The following is a 21039-nucleotide window of genomic DNA, read 5'->3' as shown; positions in this document are numbered from 1 at the left end:
CAGTAGAAACCTTCGTTCATGAATAAGAATAAATAACTTTTTTAGAGTTTACTAAAACTCTTCACAATAAGTGGTATAAAATATGATTTAAATTAATGAATTATTTTAATTTTACATTTATTTAATGCATTAATCTATCTATCTATCTATCTATCTATCTATCTATCTATCTATCTATCTATCTATTTATTTATTTATATATGTTTATTTTGTTAGTTATGTATTTGTTTATTTAGTTAGTAAGTTAATTAGTTCGTTATGTATTTTATTTATTTTGTTAGTTAGTTATTTGTTTATTTTGTCCGTTAGCTAGTTAGTTAGTTAGTTAATTATGTATTTGTTTATTTAGTTAGTAAGTTAATTATTTATTTATTTATTTATTTATGTATTTTGTTAGTTAGTTAGTTAGTTAGTTAGTTGTTTATTTAGTTAGTAAATTAGTCTCCTGTGGTTCTGTATAATCCACTACCGCAACATTAAATGACAAAATCTCATCCCTAACAGCCATCTAGTGCTCTGCTTTCCTTGTAGCGCCTGATAATATTTTCTGGAACTATGTAGTGCGCCATGATAGGGCACACGAAGTGATTTGGAATTGTGCGAGCCTTCAGTCTGCGCATGCGCAATGCTGCTCATACGGACCATATGCGCTAAGCGGTGACTACACACAGCGGTGCTAAGTGGGGAAATTATCACACAGTAATCATGGGAAAGAAACAGAAAAATAAAGGAGATGACGGGTAATGTATACTTTAATAAAGGACAGCAGTGTAATGCGCTCGTTGTGGAAATGAAAGCTTTATTAGGTTAATGTTAGCGCTCTGAACCACGGGCTTCATGTGGCAATAGCTAGCTAGTTAGCTTAGCGTCTGTAGCTAGGCCTGTGCTCTGACTCAACCAGCTAACGTTATGTGTTATTATATATAACGGGACGTATCTTTAAAGATGTTTAAGATGTTAATTTCACCCCCGCGTGGTAGATTATGCAGTAATGTTCTATGTCAGGGCTGTATAATGTAAAAGCATCTGCTCTGTTCACCTGATGTTCTCACAGCAGCAGTAATGAGTAACGATGTGAATGCAACATCATCTGTTCTCATTGTATTATTATCTGTATAACAGCACGTCGCTGTACCGCACCTGATTGTCTCTCTGCTGATGTTGCAGTGAATTGTGTGGACGATCATGTAATCTTTCTGTTGTGCGACCCGAGAGCACAGTCTCAGTGCTGCCACCCCTTTTCAGGGGAAAGTAGACAACCAATCATCAGAAGCCGATTTATTGCGTCACGGACTAATTAGCATATTCGTTGATTCGCTGTGACGTTGTCGAATTGTTGCCTGAAAAAGCAGGATTTTGTGAAGCGGTGTTTAGTCAGGAAACACACATGAAAAACGATTATTACTGTCAAAAAGTGTTTTAAATTCATTTATTTATTATAAATAAATGTATTTATTATAGACGGATAGATAGATAGATGTGTTGGGTGGATGGACAGACAGACACAGACGGATAGATAGATTAATAGACAGATAGATAAATAGATAGACAGATAGATATGTTGGGTGGATGGACAGACAGATAGATAAATAGACAGATAGATAAATAGACAGATAGATAAATAGACAGATAGATATATAGATAGACAGATAGATAGATAGATAGATAGATAGATAGATAGATAGATAAATAAGAGATAAATAAGAACTGCAAAGAGAAGCAATTGTGCAAATAGACAAGTGCAGATAAATATGTAGCATATGTACAGTATGTAATAATATATATATATATATATATATATATATATATATATATATATATATATATATATATATATATATACACCTAACTGTTCATTCTGCCTAATATTTCACACACACACACACACACAAACTTATATATATTACATGCTGTACATACAGTATGTTTACATATATACGTATGTGTATATATATATATATAGGTATATACCGTAAAACTTCAAATAATAGCCGAGTCCCAAATAGACGCCTGTCTCTTTTAAACACCTGGTGTGACGACAGGTTTGGGTAAATAAAGGCCGGTCTCAAATAGAGGCCGGGTCTGTTTTTTAGTATCGGGTTGTATTTGATCTTCTAAAACCCGTCAGATCGTCTGTTCTATGTTTTGATTAGATTTCACGTGACAGACGCAACGTTCATGAACGACTCATCACTATGGCAACATAACAAAGAGGTTAACGAACTTTCTTTTAGTATTCAGTTTTTCATAATTCTCTCAAAACCACCATGAAGACAAAAAGAAAAAAGTATGATTTGACATTTAAGCTGACAGTTGTCAAATTTGCCGAAAAATTTCGGGAGAAGCAGCGGCAAGACATTTCTCGGTTGATCCAAAGAGAGTGCGAGAATGGCGTAAAAATAAAGCTGAACTGCAACGTCTGTCCGTGGCCAGACTGCGAGGTTGAGGGAGGAAGAAGGCCAGTGAAGAGCTGGAGGTGAGCATGTGTGAGTGGATCCACAGCATGCTGGCAAAGCATCTCAGAGTCTCACGTAAAATGATCAGGGCCAAGGCAAAAGAAGTGTATGCAACAGTTTTACTCCAAGCGCTGGCTGGCTGGACAAATTCCTGAAGCGCAACGACTTTTCAGTCAGAAGACGCACAACTATAAATTATAAATAAAACGTAATATAATGTGGTAACCTCCTACTGTCATGCTTGAACATCTCATCACTAAATTAAAGGCCTGTCTCTTATAGACGCCTGTTTCAGTTCGGCGATTTGGGTAAATAGAAGCCCGGGCTATTATTTGAAGTTTTACGGTATGTAAACATACTGTATGTACAGCATGTAATATATATATAGGTTTGTGTGTGTGTGAAATATTAGGCAGAATGTACAGTTTGTTGTATATAGATACACAAATAAATTAGTGCAGGTGTATGTAAGGCACAATATGTGTAGAGATTGAGGAGTATAAAAAAATACAATATGTAGATTGTATGTATAATTGTACAAAAGTTATATACAGTATTTTTGCAGTGTTCTAACAGTGTAGTGTACAGTCCCTGACAAAAGTCTAGTCGCTTGTGTACAAATTGACCTGAAGTGCCGCTGAAATATATTTCTAATCAAGATTTTTTTTTTTTTTTTACAAGAAATGGCTCATTTTAATCCCAACAGCTTTTGTAATAATGTTTCAGTGCAAAACGAAACTGTCAAAACGTATTCTAATATTCACAGCTTGGTAAAGACCATTGAGTCAATTTTGCAAAGACATAAGTATTGTCGCCTTGTCATATGAGCTTCACCTGTGACTAATAATGGATCAATTAGGTCTCAGGTGTGTATAAAAAGAACCCCAGTACACTAGACCTTCACATCAACTGCAACTAGACCTCTGCAAACAGGCCTAAGATTCACAATGAGACTAAGGTTTTGATTATCAAGAGGCTGAAGACCAGATCCACTGCTGATGTGGCAGACACCTTCAATGTGTCTCTGCGTCAAGTACAGACGATAAAAAAAAGATTTGAAGAGACTGGAGACGTTTTGGACAAGCCCAGGTCAGGCAGAAATGGCCTCCATGGTCGAATCAGTGCCCAGAAGCCAGCAAAAACAAAAGACAATTGAAAAACCGTGTGGCATTTGCCAAGGCCCACAGCCTGCTAAAAGGATGGACGCTGGAAAAGTGGCAGAAGGTGGATTTTTTCAGATGAATCTTCTGTTGAATTACACCACAGTCGCTGCAAATATTGCAGGAGGCCTACTGGAGCCCGCATGGATCCGAGATTCCCCCAGAAAACAGTGAAGGTGGAAAAATCATGGTCTGGGGTTACATCCAGTATGGGGGGGGTGCGAGAGATCTGCAGGGTGGAAGGCAACATCCATAGTCTAAAATACCAAGAAATCTTAGCTACCTCTTATATTCCCAACCATAAATGAGGCCAAATTCTGCAGCAGGATGGTGCTCCATCGCATACTTCCATCTCCACGTCAAAGTTCCTCAAGGCGAAGATCAAGATGCTCCAGGATTGGCCAGCCCAGTCACCAGACATGAACATCATTGAGCATATGTGGGGTAGGATGAAAGAGGAAGATATTAAATTTGGATCTCACAGCACCACTACTTAATTTGCTGACATTTTTGTATTTGCAGTAAATTTGTTCAATTTCTATAGAGGCGACAAAACTTTTGTCTTACCAAAATTTGACCTTTCTGTCTTGATTAAATGATAAATCTTTTTTCAGTGAAACTAATTTATTTCAGTGCATTAAACATCATTTGAGAGGGTTTTAGCTTTTCATATGAGCTATTTCTAACACCAATTGATTAGGATAATAGGTTAATAGCAGGTGTTTCTACAAAATAGATAAGCGACAAGACTTTTGTCAGGGACTGTAGAGTTCAGTAGTGTGATGGTGGATGGAAAAGAAGCTGTCTCTGAACCTGCTGGTTCTGGTGCTCCTGTTCCTGTATCTCTTTCTTGATGGAAGGAGGTTAAACAGTTTGGATGTAAAGAGTCCTTGATGATGTTGTGAGCTCTGCGCAGACATCTGCTGTGGTGAAGGTGCTCGATGGCAGGTAGTTGGGTGCCAGTGATGTGTTGGGTGATTTTGACCACCTTTTGCAGGGCTTTACGTTCACACACAGTGGAGCATCCGTACTATGCAGTGATGGAGTTTGTCAGGATGCTCTTGATGATGTGCTTTCTTAAGACTCCTCAGGAATTACAGGCATTGTTGTGCCTTCTTAACCAGAGCGCAAGTGTACTCAGAGATGTGATCCTCAGAGATGTGAACTCCCAAGAACTTAAAGCTGAAGACCCACTCTACCTCAGTTCCATTGATGTAGACTAGGGAATGTCTCCTGCTGTTAGATTTCCAAAAGTCCACAACGAGCTCTTTAGTCTTCGTGGCATCGAGGGTCAGGTTGTTGATGGCACATTATGCTGTCAGGCTTCCTGTAGGTCGATTTGTCGTTGTTGCTGATCTGGTGGTGTCATCTGCGTACTTGACGAAGATGTTGGAGTTATGCAGAGGAGCACAGTCAAGGGTGAACAGGGAGTAGAGTAGTGGGCTCAGAACACAGCCCTGTGGGATGCCAGTGTTCAGAATGAGAGTTGAGGATAACTGTTTGCTCAACCTAACAGATTGCCTGTTGATGAGAAAGTCCAGAATCCATCTGCAAGTGGAGGTGCAGATACCCAGGTCACTGAGCTTAGTGATCAGTACAGTGGGGATGACTGTATTGAACACAGAGCTAAAGTCAATGAACAGCATTCTGATGTAGGTGGTGTTTTTATCCAGGTGGGTGCGGGCTGAATGAAGAGCCGTGGAAAATGCATATTCTGTCAAACTGTTCGGGTGATAGGCAAACTGGTGTGGGTTTAGTGTAGGTGGTAGGCTGCAGTGAGGTGATTCAGAACCAGTTTCTCAAATCTCTTCATAACAATAGGGGTGAGTGCATCTGGGCGAAAGTCATTCAGGCATTTGGCAGCTGAGTGCTTAGGCACTGGTATGATGGTTGTAGTCTTCAGCAATGTAGGAACCGTGGCTTGGGCCAGTGACAGGTTGAAAATGTGGGTGAAAACCTGTGCCAGGTGTCCAGCGTATGCTCTGAGAACACGTCCCGGTATGCCGTCCGGAGCAGCTGACTTGTGTGCATCCACGCTGCTAAACGCTGAATTGACATCTGTTGTTGAGAGTGAAAGTGAACTGTGAGCTGTAGAAGAGTCAGCGGTTGAGGTGAAAATGTCCTATGCCTTGATCGAAACGGGCAAAAAATTGAGTTTGTGTGGTAGGAAGGCACTGCTGGTTGGTTGAGATGGAGGTGTCGGTTTGTAGTCTGTGATGGACTGGATGCATTTCCACATGCGTCTGGGGTCAGAGTTGTGGAAGTTCTCTTCTATGTGGATTTTGTATGTATGTTTGGCTCTCCTGATGCCTCTTTTCAGGTTGGCCCTGGCTCTGTTGTAGTCCTTTGTTGCCTCTCTCTCTCTCTCTCTCTCTCTCTCTCTCTATATCTATCTCTCTCTCTCTCTCTCCCTCCCTCCGCATGTGCCCTGCCTTGTCTCATCTTGTCTTGTGACTTGACGTGCTCTCCTCTGTCAGGTGCTTTCCATTGCTGATGCAACTGTTTGTAAGTCTTCTCTATATAAAGGGCTCCACGTGTTGTTTCCTTATTGCTGTGGATGCTGCTGAAGGTAAGAACCTGTAGAACTTCACTAGTTTTGCTGCTGACTAAAGAAAGGTCTGAAACTCTGATCATTAATCTTTCAGTCAGGTTTAAATATTATGATTATTGTTGCGTTCCCATTACGCATAAGGATGCGGATCCTGAGATTAAAGAATGCAGAATGTTGGGTTCAGACGATTGATTTATACCATAGCGCTGATGAATTCTCGAATCCGATTGGCCAGAAGGTGTCGACTTATGTTGATTTTATTCACCTGGTCAAATACATTAATGTTTCTATAACGGCTTCAAAAATGTGTTTGTATCGTGAACACTGTGAAGAAAAATGGTGAAGATTTGTGTAAATTGGCGTTTGTATAAAAAAAAAGTTTACCGTGTCGGGAGTCTGTAGGTCAGGAGTTTGTGCTTTCTGGTGTCTTAGTAACAGGATAAACTGTGGGGGCAATTAATGTATACAGCTGTTATAGGCAAATAAAGCACTTTCTCCACACCACTCCAGTGCTGATTTTATTCCTTACATGATAGTGATATTCTGATTAAATCACCTCAGAATTAATATGGTTCAGAAAAAAAAAATCATTTACATAAATAATAAGTCAAAGTATTGTGTTTAATTGCTCACTACATATAAGATATGCTAGATTTATAGCTATAAATACGATATAAATGATCGTTTTTAAAAGGCAGATTAATAGTCTGACAGTGAATAATGACATTTCGTTTGATTTGTTTTGTCTTAAGTGCTAAAGACGACGGCGTTGACATCGATGCCTTAGCAGCCGAGATCGAGGGAGCCGGCGCAGCAAAGGAACAGAGCAAAGGCAAGGGCAAGAAGAAGAAAGGGAAGAAAGATGATTATGAGTAAGTGTTTCTTTGCTTGCTCTGTCTGTCTGTCCATCTATCTGTCTATCTATTAAACTACTCTACGCGTTGTCACTATGGTTACATTCACACAACAAACCATAATGGCCCAAGTCACCAATTTTTATTTATTTATTTATTTATTATAATGCGAAATAAATTTGTTAATTTCATGACTTTAAAAAAACACCTTAAATCGGACAGTTTAGATTTCGTTCCAAGTCCGTGTCTTACCCAGAACTGAAATCCGACGCGAATCCAGTACCACCTCTGTCTGGAGCGGCAGGCTTTTATTACCCCGTTTCACACATCGTAACCTCACACTACTGTTTAGAAAATCTTGAAGCAATATTTATAGCCATTTAGAAAAAATGGCCAAACACGGGTCATAGAAGTGTTAGATAGTTACGTTTAAAAGCAGTTTGTAAACCAGAGCAAGGATGTAAACTAGATAAGTGGCCATGGTTAAATGAAATGCTGTTTATACAGAGACTTAAAACTGCATCGTGTGACATTTAAACAAGCGGCGTGATCTGTCCAGACTACACAGATAAGATATGTTGCAGTCTGCAATGTCGTTTAGGCCATCCTTAAAAATATTTTGGTTTGCAGTAACAGTAAAAAAAAAAAGAAAAGGGTTGGTAGGTAGGTCTATATATTTTTTTTTCAAGTTTCAATGTAAAAAAAAAAGTACAGTTTTGGTGACGGTGATTACGTAGGTATGAATTTAAACAAATTATCATATCATATGACGTCACTGACTGGGTCTTCAACCCGTGCCTTCGGGCGCATCGTTGCAAACCTCATTTTGACGCAGGCTATATAGACCACAAACAAATTTGTTTGAACGGTGACCGCAAACATTTTGTTTACTGCAGCCGCAGCCATCGTTACGAAGCGCGCACCGTTGACTCTGACAGTGAATGAGAGTACGAGACGAAGCGAACGCACAGGTCATAGTGTGACATCCGTTAACCAATAGTGTAAACATAGATGACGTCACAGGTTTTTATTTAAAAGAAAGAACGTAGCCTTCGTTTGTATGTAGGCCTGGGAAATTTATATATTTACAATACTTACTAAAATATAATTAATATTATTTTATTGCTTTTGTATTAGTTGTTTGAAGAGTAAAAAAAAAATTGGCCGGTCTTAACGCAGTCGGTCGGATTTAAAGCAAAAAAAAAAAAAACAAACATTTGAGTCGGTCCTAAATTGACAGGGTCAGTCGGGTTATGGCAAACAAGAATATTTTTAAGGATGTCCTTAGTCAGTAAATCAGATCTGGGCCACTTTTGCTTGCGGTGTGAACGTAGCATATGTTTACTAATCCGAGAGAAGCGAAAGTGCTGATGGTGGTGTTTTTGCAGTGAGGACGACATCCTGAAAGAACTGGAGGAATTATCACTTGAAGCCCATGGTGGAAAAGCAAAAGAAGCAGCAAAGGTAACATAACAGCAGAGTGCTGTGAATCTGACACAATAACACAATATAACTGTGGAAGTGTTCGTTCCAATGAGCTTGGTGGTATATTATTAGTTACAGTCATAGTGTTATTTACGGTGCAATCATTTAAAACAAATCAGACTGCCGCAGACGTGTCCTTAATGATCTCATCATCTCCCACCTGCTGTACCCAGAAATCAGACTCCATAGAAGACGCCGAGCCCGAGCCAGCACTGACCACGGCAGACAAGAAGAAGGCCAAGAAGGGCAAGCGTGAGGACGATGAGGGTGAAGAGGCTCAGGGTAAAGACGACCTGGAGAACGGGAGCAGGACGAAAGGCAAAAAGGATCTGGCGGCTCCCGCTGCTGCTCCTGCTGCTTCAGAGTCTGATGACGAGTCGCAATCACAACGCAAAGCCAAGCCCGTTAAGAAGGGCAGGCGGAAGGGCGTCTCAGACTCGGAGGACGACGATGAGGATGGACACGGCAAGAAAGGAGGTGGAGTCGACGAAGAGCAGTCGGACGACGATTCCCAGGCCACAAGCAAAAAGAAAAAGAAGGCAAAGGCAAAAGCAAAGGCTGACAGCGACAACGACGACGCAGAAGACGACGGCTCCTTCAAGATGAAGACGGCGGCACAGAAGAAAGCGGAGAAGAAGGAGAGGGAGAGAAAGAAGAAGGAGGAAGAGAGGGCCAAGATGAAGGCGAAAAAGGAGAAGGAGGACGAGGCTGCTAAGAAAGAACCAGCTAAGACTGCAGAAAAAGCTGCTGCTGCTCCATCCACAGAAACAAAGAAGACTGAGCTAGAGGAGTTAGACGGAGCTGAAGACCAGGGCGAAGGTAAGATTTTGTCTTGACTGTTTGTCTTGACTGTTTTAATAGTTTATTTATTTATTTGCAATTTCAAGCAAAAAAAAAAATTTTTTTCTTTTTTTTTTTTCTTCAGATGAGGGTGAGGGTGAGAAGAAGAAGAAAGACAAGAAGAAAAAGAAAGGTGAAAAGGAAGAAAAAGAGAAAAAGAAAGGGCCAAGCAAAGCTGCAGTGAAGGCCATGCAGGAGGCCCTTGCTCGGTTGAAGGAGGAGGAGGAACGAGCCAAGAAGGAGGAAGAGGAGAGGGAGAGACGCCTGGCCGAGCTGGAGGCCCAGAGACTGGAGCAGGTGAGTCAAACACAACAGGACAGTTGGATTTTCTCTGAGAAAGCTGGTTTCATTTTGTCTACATAACCTTAGGTTTAGATTTCAGTAGAAAATAAAATGCTCTTGTTCAGAAAGTCTTTTATATGTCACTAGTCTTGCACAGAGATAACGATGACCACCTCTGACAAATCTTTTCTCTCCCGCAGGAACGACTGGAAGCAGAGAGGAAGGAGAAGAAGAAGCAGAAGGACAAAGAACGGAAAGAGAGGCTGAAGAAAGAGGGCAAGCTCCTAACCAAGTCGCAGAAAGAGGCTCGAGCCAGAGCCGAGGCCACGCTCCGTGCGCTGCAGGCCCAAGGTGAGAGAGAAAGACACACAAACTAAGAATAAGTTTATTCCAGTGTTTCTTAGCTCTGAGGGTCGTGTCAGGAAGGACATCTGGTGTCCGTTTGGTGTGATAAACGTGTGTATGTACTCTTTACCCATGCTCATTGTTTAAGGTGTTGAAGTGCCATCCAAAGACTCCATGCCAAAGAAGAAGCCTGTTTACTCTGACAAAAGAAAAAAGAAGCCAACAGTACACACTCCTGAAGGTAGCTTCTTAAACTTCATGCTTCTTATCGCTGTGTTCAAACCCTCGCTTCATTATGCAGTGGAATACAACTGTTTATTCCTGTTCGCTCTGACAGAGACCTCAGAAGTGGTTTCACCCACGTCAGAGGCGGCTCAACCGATCGCCACTGCAACGGACGTCACCGCTTCCAAAGAGGCAGCAGGTAATTTTGCACACACACACACACACTTTTTGGTTGCCGTTCGTTCGCAGACCGACATGTGCAGTGGATATTTCACATAAGCGCAGGTTGTGAATAGTTTGTTTGTTGTCACAGAGGCTAAGGCTGATGCTGCGGACCTCGATGACTGGGAGGCCATGGCCAGTGATGAAGAAAGAGGTAAGACTACTAGATACTAGATAAAATTAAAGGGTGCCATGTGAGGAGGATGTATTCCCTTTTGGGGCTTTTTACACCTGGTCACTTCATGTGTTTTCTGTGATCAGATATCTATCTGATGGTAAAAAGTCCAGGTCTAAATGACCTCCGAAACATTTTCGAGACAGATATAAATCCGATGGATCAAACCCCTTCAGGAGGTGGTCTGGGACGCATTTCAGATGAAACTGGACAGGTGTAAGTGAATGTGGTTGTTTAAGCCACATACATCAGCGCTATACTCCTCCCAAACGGAAGTACGTCACTCACAGGTGATCTTTCACCCAGGCGTCTCGTTGGGTCTTAAAATGCGCTGCTGCTGCCAGCAAAAATGCAGCAAACAGTAAATGCTGTTTTTTGTAGCATAACCGTCGTAACAAGTTTTTTCGTCTTCTTTTTGATTGCGTTCTGAAAACCGCAGACACCAAAGCGTGTTCCATTTCAACTACCCCGGAAATGAGGTAAAATATATTAGCATTTTGGGCGGGAGTAGAAAGATCAGATTGATGTCCCATTCGCCAAGACGCATTTATGTGGCCTAATGTAAATGGAACAGTTTTAACAAATCAGATAACTATCGGATCAGAGAAAACACATGAAGTGACCAGGTGTAAAAATGCCCATCGACTCACTAGGTTATTTCCTCATATGGTCTCGGGTTTTTTCTTGCCACCGTTACCTTTGGCATGCTCATTAGGCATAAATATAAATTTCATTGTAAACTTTGTCATTTTTATATTTCTGTAAAGCGGCTTCGAGGCAATTTCCATTGTTAAACGCTCTATATAAATAACGTTGAATTGAACATATGCGGCGTTTAGACGAGGCTGCACGAGTGAAGCAGGCCAAAAGAACTCTGAGGAAGCAGTTCAACCTTGAATTAAAACCAAGTGCAGGAAGTAACCAAGTATCTCATGTATAACGTTATAGGCAGCAAACTGAAAAGTGATGGAGGGATGACCCACAAAACGCAAGATACAATAGACAATATTAAATAAATATTATTTCATTCTATATTTTATTCCTTGCTCTGTTCTCAATGCTTAGATAAATTTAGTAATATTCCACATGTCTACATTTTTATCTAATGGCTGAAAGAATACATTTTTCAGCCCCTTTAAATGTTTCTTTTTTTTGTTTGTTTTTTGTTTGTTTATTTCCGTGCAGTATAAAACTAAATGCGTAGCATCAAATGAAACGAAGTAGGTTCAAAAGAATTGTTTGAATAATCGGTTCTCACTCTCACTCACTCATTTTCTACCGCTTATCCGAACTACCTCGGGTCACGGGGAGCCTGTGCCTATCTCAGGCGTCATCGGGCATCAAGGCAGGATACACCCTGGACGGAGTGCCAACCCATCGCAGGGCACACACACACACTCTCATTCACTCACACACTCACACACTAGGGACAATTTTCCAGAGATGCCAATCAACCTACCATGCATGTCTTTGGACCGGGGGAGGAAACCGGAGTACCCGGAGGAAACCCCCGAGGCACGGGGAGAACATGCGAACTCCACACACACAAGGTGGAGGTGGGAATCGAACCCCCAACCCTGGAGGTGTGAGGTGAACGTGCTAACCACTAAGCCACCGTGCCCCCCCCCAGAATCGGTTCTTAGGAAGAAAAAAAGGATTTTAAACTAAAAATCTCCACTGTGAGATAATTATGAAACGTTAGACCGCCGTTCCTCGTGCCAATGTTCTGTGAAAAAGACCGTAAGCGTGTGAAAGAAAATCTGCCAGCATGTTTTTTCCCCCCACAAAGATTAATATATCGTTGCATTTCTGATCACTCTCAGAGTTGAAGAAGGTGCACATCGAAGTGAAGGAGACAGCAGCTAGTCAGCCAGCACGCAAACCCTCCGCCCCTGCCGAACAGGAGAATGGTAGCGAAGACGAGGACGAGGATGAAGACGATGACGACGAAGACGAGGACGAAGAGGACGAGAGCGAAGAACAGGAAGAAATGGACAGCCAGGCAGCACAGGAGAAAAGCGCGAAAGAAGAAAGCTCGGATTCGAGCAGCGAGAGCGATTCAGACGACGAGAGCACCAAAGAGGAGAGAATGTACAACAAGGCCAAGAGACGCATCGAGGTACAGACAATAAACGAAGTGATGGAGACACGATTGAAATCTCTGAATGCTAAGGAATAAAAGCCAGGTGGAACTGAGACTAGCAGTAAATCTCACAGGTTCTTCTTTTAGCTGATCCTGTTATTTTATTGTGTTGCAGAAACGGAGACAGGAGAACATGAAGAACATTAACTTGGAGAAATTGAGGTCTCCTGTGGTTTGTGTCTTGGGCCATGTGGATACAGGAAAAACAAAAATTCTAGACAAGGTGTGTGTAGGTGTGTGTGTAGGTGTGTGTGTAGGTGTGTGTGTAGGTGTGTGTGTAGGTGTGTGTGTGTAGGTGTGTGTGTGTAGGTGTGTGTGTGTAGGTGTGTGTGTGTAGGTGTGTTTGTGCGCATGCTATACCGATCAGTTCCATTTTTAGTTCACTCAGTGTGTGGTGTGAGTCACTTGTGCTGTTTTATATCTCCAGCTGCGACACACACACGTACAGGATGGCGAGGCAGGTGGAATCACCCAACAGATCGGTGCCACCAACGTTCCTTTGGAAACCATCGTCGAGCAAACCAAGATGGTGAAAAACGTGAGTGTCTCACCCACCAGCAGACAGTACAGGAGAATATGTGCACTATTTGTACACTTTTCACAATTCAAATGTTAACAATCTTTTTATGATTCTGGTTTGTCTTTTGATTCGATTTGATTTTTCTTCAGTTTGACAGGGAGAATATAAAGATCCCAGGAATGCTGATTATCGACACACCAGGACACGAATCTTTCAGGTGAGCACCATTTCTCTTCCTTTTTTTCTTCCTGCATTTATTCCCTTTTTTTTTTTTTCTTCTTCACTGGCTTCTGTTCATCTTTCAAATCAAATCAAATTTTATGTGTCACATACACACACATACAGGGTACGACATGCAGTGAAATGCTTTTTGCATCTGTCCGGTGTATAAGCATTAAAAAAAGGAATGCAATTTAGGATTAAAAAATAAACCAAAAGGAGATAGATAGATAGATAGATAGATAGATAGATAGATAGATAGATAGATAAACAAATAAAAAATTTTTTAAAAATTATTAAGAATAAAAATGTATTATTAATTTCATTAAAATTATTAATTTATAAATAATTTTTATTATGTTTTTTATAATTATTTAAAAAAAAAAAAAATATATATATATATATATATATATATATATAATTTTTTTTTTTTTTGCAGTAATCTGAGAAACAGAGGCAGTTCCCTCTGTGACATCGCAATCCTGGTGGTGGACATAATGCACGGTCTGGAACCACAAACCCTCGAGTCCATCAACCTGCTGAAGGAAAAGAAGTGTCCTTTTATTGTGGCTCTTAACAAGGTGGGTCTTTTCACAGATCTGAGATCAGACGATTACACAGCAACCTTTGCCTAAAGCATATTAGGGATTATTTTTCCAGACCTCGTATCTGTAACAGTTACGTTACAGTTTCACCTTCAGTAAAATGACCTGGGGGGAAAAACCCCACATTAAATACTGTGTATATATATATATTTTTATTTATATTTATGCCATTTTGCAGATGCCCTTACACAAAGATTGTGTTATATGTTGTGTAGAAATGGGTTGTGGCCTTTTATCACCAGTATAACAATTTATTTGAGGAAGCTTTCACACTTTTCTGTTGTTTCCCTCCAGAATGAAAAGTATCAGAGCAATAAAATATAGATGATGTTTAACCCCTTTATGGTGTTCGAGTCTGTTGGACCCGTATTCATAAACATCAATAGTTTTGAAAAACTTTTCTTCCTTGTAAATTTGTTGATTTTTGTCCACTCATAACTTGATTAAATTAGATTTTCTTTTATTCCATTTTATTAAAAAACAACAAAAAACGAGTAGCACTTTAATTAAAAACTGTGATATAATAAAGGGCAAAGGGTAAAGGGCAAATATTAACCATATATATCGTCGCTGTCAGGTGGAATCCTCGTATCTCCAAAACCGTTATTTTTCAGGAAATTAAAAAACGCCGTACCTTATCTGCAGTGCACAGGGTTTAGTCCGCATTGCAGTGGATTGTCTTGTGCGAAATTGTCTTGAGCACCAGAACTAGCGGGGGTCAAGATTTTTTTCTTTGAGCCCAGTGTTTTGAAGACATTTACCTCAGAAGACGTGTTGATTCGTTGCGACTCTTAAGGAGAAATATGCCGTGAAGCTCTCCCGCGGAGTGAGGAAGAGGTGGACAGTTGAAGTGTCCAATGGAGTTATGAGATTTGCACTCAAGCTATTTTCAAGACTTGGTTAATAACTTGTAAAAATAACAGACCCACGTGGGGACTGACCAATAGTATCGATATGTGACAAAATATGAAATTGACCAAATTTGGACATACGAGGGAGGATTCCTCCCGACAGCGACGATATGCTGTTTATATTGCTTGTTATTGTGATGAAGTAAACATCTGTAGAGTATTTTAACATAAAATTTTTGATTGTGTTGAATGAAATACCCAAAAATGCAGCAGGTCCACCAGACCCACGAACACTGGCTGAGTAACAAAAATACAAACACCACACAAGGGTTAAATAAAGGTGTCGTCATGTGACCTACTAACGATCCCGAGTCGTTGTATGTAGCCGTGTGGAATTTATTAGTATGATGCTCCTGTGTACTTTGTGTAGATCATGAATAGTACTTCATTTCTGTGTTACTCTGATTAACGTAGCAGGAGGCTGAAAGGGTAATAATTATTTATGTAGCATTATTATTTATTATGGATTGTTTCACTGTCATGTACTGACATCTGCTAAAGAAATGTGCAGTACCTGTATTAGTATGACATTTATTTGTTTGTTTGTTTGTTTGTTTGTTTGTTAACGCCATTCTCTCACTCTCAGATCGACCGTCTCTATGACTGGAAGAAGAGCCCGGACACAGACGTTGTGGCTACGCTGAAGAAGCAGAAGAAGAACACAAAGGACGAGTTCGACGAGCGAGCCAAATCCGTCATGCTGGAGTTCGCCCAGCAGGTTCGTGCGCACTCCACATCCACATCCTCCCATAGCCGATAGATTCACCTTTCCCTTTTTTCATCAACGTATTGCTCGTGTTTGATTTATATTTAGAGTTAATGATCAAGTAAGTGGTTCTGAGAAGATCCTTCACACATCTTTGTAATATCACAACACAACGCCTTCATTTCACTTACAATATAAGTGCAAGATTTGTTCAGAATGTGATGTCAAGACAGTGTCTGTGAAGGGGGGGGGTCATTTTTATAATTAAGATGACACTTGTTTTTTTTTTTTGTTTTTTTTCCGTGTGTGTGTGTACAGGGTTTGAATGCAGCTCTGTTCTATGAGAATAAGGACCCGCGTACATTCGTGTCACTGGTGCCCACCTCTGCACATTCAGGCGACGGCATGGGCAACCTGATCGCCCTACTGGTCGAGCTCACCCAGACCATGCTGGCACGCAGACTGGCTCACTGCGACGAGCTCAGAGCACAGGTCATGGAGGTGAGGTTGAAATTTCATTCCCTTTAAAACGATCATAATTGTATATTATAGTATCTGGTCAAAATGTAGCACATTTGGGAAAAGGAAAGCATATTTTTTCATTTTTTTTTATTTATAACCAGCAGTAGAATCACAACCGAATAAACTTCCTGCTGTTTCTTGTCCAGGTAAAAGCTCTGCCCGGTATGGGCACAACAATAGACGTGATCCTGATCAACGGATGCTTGCGTGAGGGTGATACCATCATCGTGCCTGGTGTGGAGGGGCCGATCATCACTCAGATCAGAGGACTGCTGTTACCACCTCCTCTCAAAGAGCTCCGCGTTAAGGTCTGACTCTGGTTTTGCTTAACATCCAGCCAACATACAATACAGGCCATAAAGTTTCTACAGATCTCGAACATCTTCCTGTTAAATATCTTTGTGCAGAATCAGTATGAGAAGCACAAGGAGGTAAACACGTCTCAGGGAGTGAAGATCCTGGGGAAAGATCTGGAGAAGACTCTGGCAGGTTTGCCGCTGCTCGTAGCTCATAAAGATGACGAGATCCCTGTGCTGAGGGTGAGGATTTCTTTCCCTTCTATCTTGCTGCACTGTCTTATTTGGGAACAATGACAATGCATTAAATGGTTAAATAGCAACTTTTGCTAATAGGGTTTTGCTATGTTTTATTTATTTATTTATTTATTTATTTATTTATTTATATATTAAACCAGAGTAGTATTTAATATTAATGCTGGTCTAATTGATTGATTTTTTTTTTTTTTCCTTCTGTTCTCAACAATTAAAAAAAAAGTGTATATTTAAATACAGTCAGAATAATAATACTGACTCAGCAATAAACGTTTCACCGAGTTTTGAAAATTTAAGCCGAAGAAATAAATAAATGAAAAGTAGGTCTAAAATTCCCTAAAATATAGATATACAAATGGATATGTGGATCCATGTGTTACACAGAACAAAAGAGTTAACACAAACGTGTACACACACACACACACACACACTCGCTTTATCTCAACGAGGCAGGAGAAAATTACAGCGGAGTGAAACCAGTTCACTGACCGAACAAACAAATAAAGGCATATTCTGAAAAAATGTATTTGTCTTAGTTCAAACCTGAGACTTTTCTCTACACAAAAACATTTATACTGAGATACCGTGCATCTGTTTATGACCGTGATGATGCCATATATGCTTTTATGTTTGTCCGTGTAGGACGACCTGGTCAGGGAGCTGAAGCAGACGCTGAACGCGATCAAGCTGGAAGAGAAGGGCGTCTACGTGCAGGCGTCGACGCTGGGATCGCTCGAAGCTCTTCTGGAATTTTTGCGCACATCCAAAGTTCCTGTAAGTACAAAAATCTATCTTAAAGCCAACCTCAGACTATCTGTACTCACACGCAGAGTGTAAAGTTTTTTCTTGTGGCTTCACTCATACACAAGCTTGCTCATAACTTACACTCGGTAAAAAGTCTCCAGTATTAAACAGTGAAGAATTTTGTAACGTATATAAACTTAGATACACGACTCTGACGCTGTATAAATGTTCCTAGTGTATTATACTGTATCGTAGTTCAACCTGAAATAAAAATGATTGGATTTGTTTGTTTTATTTTCTTTTGTTTGTTTCAGTATGCTGGCATTAATATCGGTCCTGTTCACAAGAAAGATGTAATGAAGGCATCTGCAATGCTGGAACATGACCCACAGTATGGAATATCTCTTCATTCTTCTCCCAACATGTACAATTTTATGGATTTTTAATGTTTCATAATATTTTCAACAAAAATCAGAAACCATTGCACTTTCCTCTTACCTGCTGCAGGTACGCAGTGATCCTGGCATTTGATGTGAAGATTGAAAGAGACTCTCAAGAGATGGCCGACAGTCTCGGTGTGAGGATTTTTAGCGCCGAGATCATTTACCATCTGTTCGACGCCTTCACCAAATACAGAGAAGACTACAAGAAACAGAAGCAGGAGGAATTCAAGTGTGTGCTCTTTTCTGTGTAGCTCCCAACTAGCAAATTGCTATCCTTTGACCTTAACACTAGCATGGTTACTGGTTAATAGTTTAGTACCTCAGGCATGTTCTTAAACAGGTTAGTTAAGGATCCTTCATTTAAATGAGTACTTTTAGCAGGTATAATTGCATGTGATGTATTGATTGTAAATGCATGTGATGTTCACTAACAGGTACTGCTTTTAGCTAGAGATTTAAGGGGCACATATTTCAGATCAGCTCGTTTGTTCGGTGGTTATCTGCCCCTATCCCTAACCCTTCCACCCCACACAGAGCTAACATGGTCCGTTATCCTGGTCTCGTTACTATTCTGCATTTATTATACTCCAGTGAAAACACTATCGATCTGATTTTGGCTTCTTGTATAATTCTGCCGTCTTTCTGAAATCAGTTGACTTTAAACATAATTCTTTGGCTCAGATATCTTCAGGTTCAGTTCTACTTTTTGTCATGTACTTTATTAGAAAAAAAATTAACTGTACAGAATGATTTTACAAAAAAAAAGGGAAGATGATGTGTTTGAGTAATTATTATTAACTAATTCCTGGCCTCGCCTTTTGCTCATCTTATCTCTCCATTAGGCATGTAGCAGTGTTCCCTTGTAAGCTGCGCATCCTGCCTCAGTTTATCTTTAACTCCAGAGACCCTATAGTCATGGGGGTGACTGTGGAGGCAGGTGTACTGAAGACGGGCACGCCGTTGTGTGTACCTAGCAAAGCGGTAAGTGTGAGTGAGGAAGTGGGGTGTGTGTGTGTTGGGGGGTGGGGGGTACTTTGGTTCACACACTATTCCATCCCTTCCTGCACTGATAAACTATATCTTTTGTGCCCTTTGTTCAGTTTGTGGATATCGGCATTGTGACCAGTATCGAGATGAACCACAAACCAGTGGACACCGCGAAAAAAGGGCAGGAGATCTGCGTGAAGATCGAGCCGATTCCCGGAGAGTCGCCCAAGATGTACGGCCGACATTTTGAGGCCGTAGATATGATTGTTAGCAAGGTGAGACTGTGTTTACTTAATGTGTGCTACGATATTCGAAAACTTACAGGGATAATTTATTCAGCTGTTTAGTTTATTTGACTGCACCTAAAAGGGCAGCTTTTATTTTTCAGTGCAAATAGTAAATGCAAGACGGAACTAAATATGAGATTTGAAGATGGGAACTGAATTAACCACGTGTTGGACCACGTGACACCGATTCTATTGTCAGAATTTGTCCTTTTACTGCATCGTACCTTATCTATGTTCTGTGCTGAAATCAGCTTTTCAGAAGCATTTAGGTTTACAGGTTAGGGACTTTAGTCAAATCCAGCATTAGTCCAGATGGTAAGTTTGTTTTTGTTTGTTTGTTTATTTATTTATTTATTTACCCCACAGATTACCCGTCAGTCCATCGACGCTCTGAAGAACTGGTTCCGAGACGAGATGCAAAAGACGGACTGGCAGCTAATCATGGAATTGAAGAAAACTTTTGAGATTATCTGAGCACACACAATGACTTTCAAACTGACCTACATGCTGAGACCACACACACACTCGCACATACACACACACTCGCACATACACACACACTCACACATACACACATACACACTCACTCACACATACACACACACTTTTATACACACACACACACACACACACACACACACATACACACAGTTGTGCACATGGCCGAGTCCATCTGACTTTCTCGGTCTAAGTGTTGCTGTTGTTTTACACCTATGCGCGCGCACACACACCCAAAGGATAAGTGTTTGTGCGTGTGCAGGTTCGAGACATTTTCCTCCATGTTTTCTCTCCGTCTCCTCCCTTATGAGCGATGGAGATGACAGAAAAAGACAAAAGAGAGAGAGCAAAAGTTTTTCTGTGAGAAACTGAAACTATTACCACTGTTTTTAACAGTGAACGTTAGAGAAACATTTACACACTATTCCAAATGTGCCTGTTATTTCTAATTGACCTGTTTAGTTTCCTTAGGAAATGGAGCTGATTATATTGATTTAATGGAATAGATCCTCCCCAAAATGCTAACATGGATAATAACCTGAGAAAGTGAAACCAGAAGCCATTAGCGTGGTTATTAGCGAGCGCTAATCCGCTCCTGATGGCTTTTACGAATTAACCGCAGTGTTAAAATGTTTGGGTTACGGTGCAGTGCCAGTTTTGCAGGCTCAGTTTCAGCCGGTCTTTTGTGTGAACCTTAGTGTCCGTGGTGATGAAACTCCATCAAATCACAAAGTGCGTTCATTACACCATGTAGTGTTCGAGAGGGAAATGAAAGGCAACTGGGCAATTGATAGATGTGGATTTGTAAACATTAAACAAGGATTTTAGACATAAATAATGATGCCTGGTCAGTTTTGTTTTTTTTTTTATATTATTTTATTATATATTTTCCTCTTATCTCCCTGGTATGCAAGTCTTATGCCCCTTTGTGAATTAAGCCCACGCTGTGCGATATTTGTTTCAAGGCATTTGCTTGATTCTGCCCAGTGCCTGTCTTTACTGACATTGTGTTCAATTGCTAAGAAAATCCCCAATTAAAAACAAGTGATTGGAGATTTAATTACCAATAAAAAGATGGCATATTTCTAAGTTGTATTTGTACCATGATCCAGTTTTCGTGATCTCTAGTTCCTAATTGTTTCTGTCTTTAGCTGCTGAAGGAGAAAGCTTTCTGAGCATGGAGAGCATGAGTTGTAAACTATACACTGAAGCAGTATTTACTGTATGCTACACACTACTCCACTCCAGTGCTGTGTAGTATGCAGTATGAGATTTAAAGGAATCCTCCATCCTGTTTATACTGATATA

The 21039-nt window shown here is 40.5% G+C and overlaps 1 protein-coding gene across 1 annotated transcript; it reads left to right on the top strand.

Annotated features, from left to right (window-relative positions):
• The first annotated feature begins 612 nt into the window (after positions 1 to 612).
• eif5b (eukaryotic translation initiation factor 5B) lies at positions 613 to 20820 on the top strand. Its single transcript, XM_060859974.1, has 24 exons — positions 613 to 740; positions 6920 to 7039; positions 8410 to 8485; positions 8680 to 9325; positions 9432 to 9643; positions 9829 to 9979; positions 10122 to 10214; positions 10311 to 10397; positions 10512 to 10574; positions 12419 to 12714; positions 12854 to 12961; positions 13166 to 13276; positions 13408 to 13475; positions 13917 to 14058; positions 15580 to 15711; positions 16018 to 16200; positions 16368 to 16529; positions 16629 to 16760; positions 17415 to 17546; positions 17831 to 17907; positions 18024 to 18188; positions 18802 to 18940; positions 19060 to 19221; positions 19600 to 20820. The coding sequence occupies exons 1-24, from the start codon at positions 706 to 708 to the stop codon at positions 19705 to 19707; spliced, it is 3600 nt and encodes a 1199-aa protein (XP_060715957.1). The 5' UTR covers positions 613 to 705; the 3' UTR covers positions 19708 to 20820.
• The last annotated feature ends 219 nt before the right edge of the window (positions 20821 to 21039 follow it).

The sequence above is a fragment of the Tachysurus vachellii genome, chromosome 24 (genome assembly GCF_030014155.1).
Source record: "Tachysurus vachellii isolate PV-2020 chromosome 24, HZAU_Pvac_v1, whole genome shotgun sequence".
In the NCBI taxonomy this organism is placed as follows: domain Eukaryota; kingdom Metazoa; phylum Chordata; class Actinopteri; order Siluriformes; family Bagridae; genus Tachysurus; species Tachysurus vachellii.
This window is presented reverse-complemented; position numbering and strand designations above follow the sequence as displayed.

Excerpts from the sequence above, each read along its gene's own strand:
- eif5b (XM_060859974.1), top strand. The coding sequence starts at position 706 with ATGGGAAAGAAACAGAAAAATAAAGGAGATGACGG. Across the intron at positions 741-6,919 it reads AAAAATAAAGGAGATGACGG|TGCTAAAGACGACGGCGTTG; the intron begins GTAATGTATACT and ends TTTTGTCTTAAG. Across the intron at positions 17,547-17,830 it reads TGCGCACATCCAAAGTTCCT|TATGCTGGCATTAATATCGG; the intron begins GTAAGTACAAAA and ends TGTTTGTTTCAG.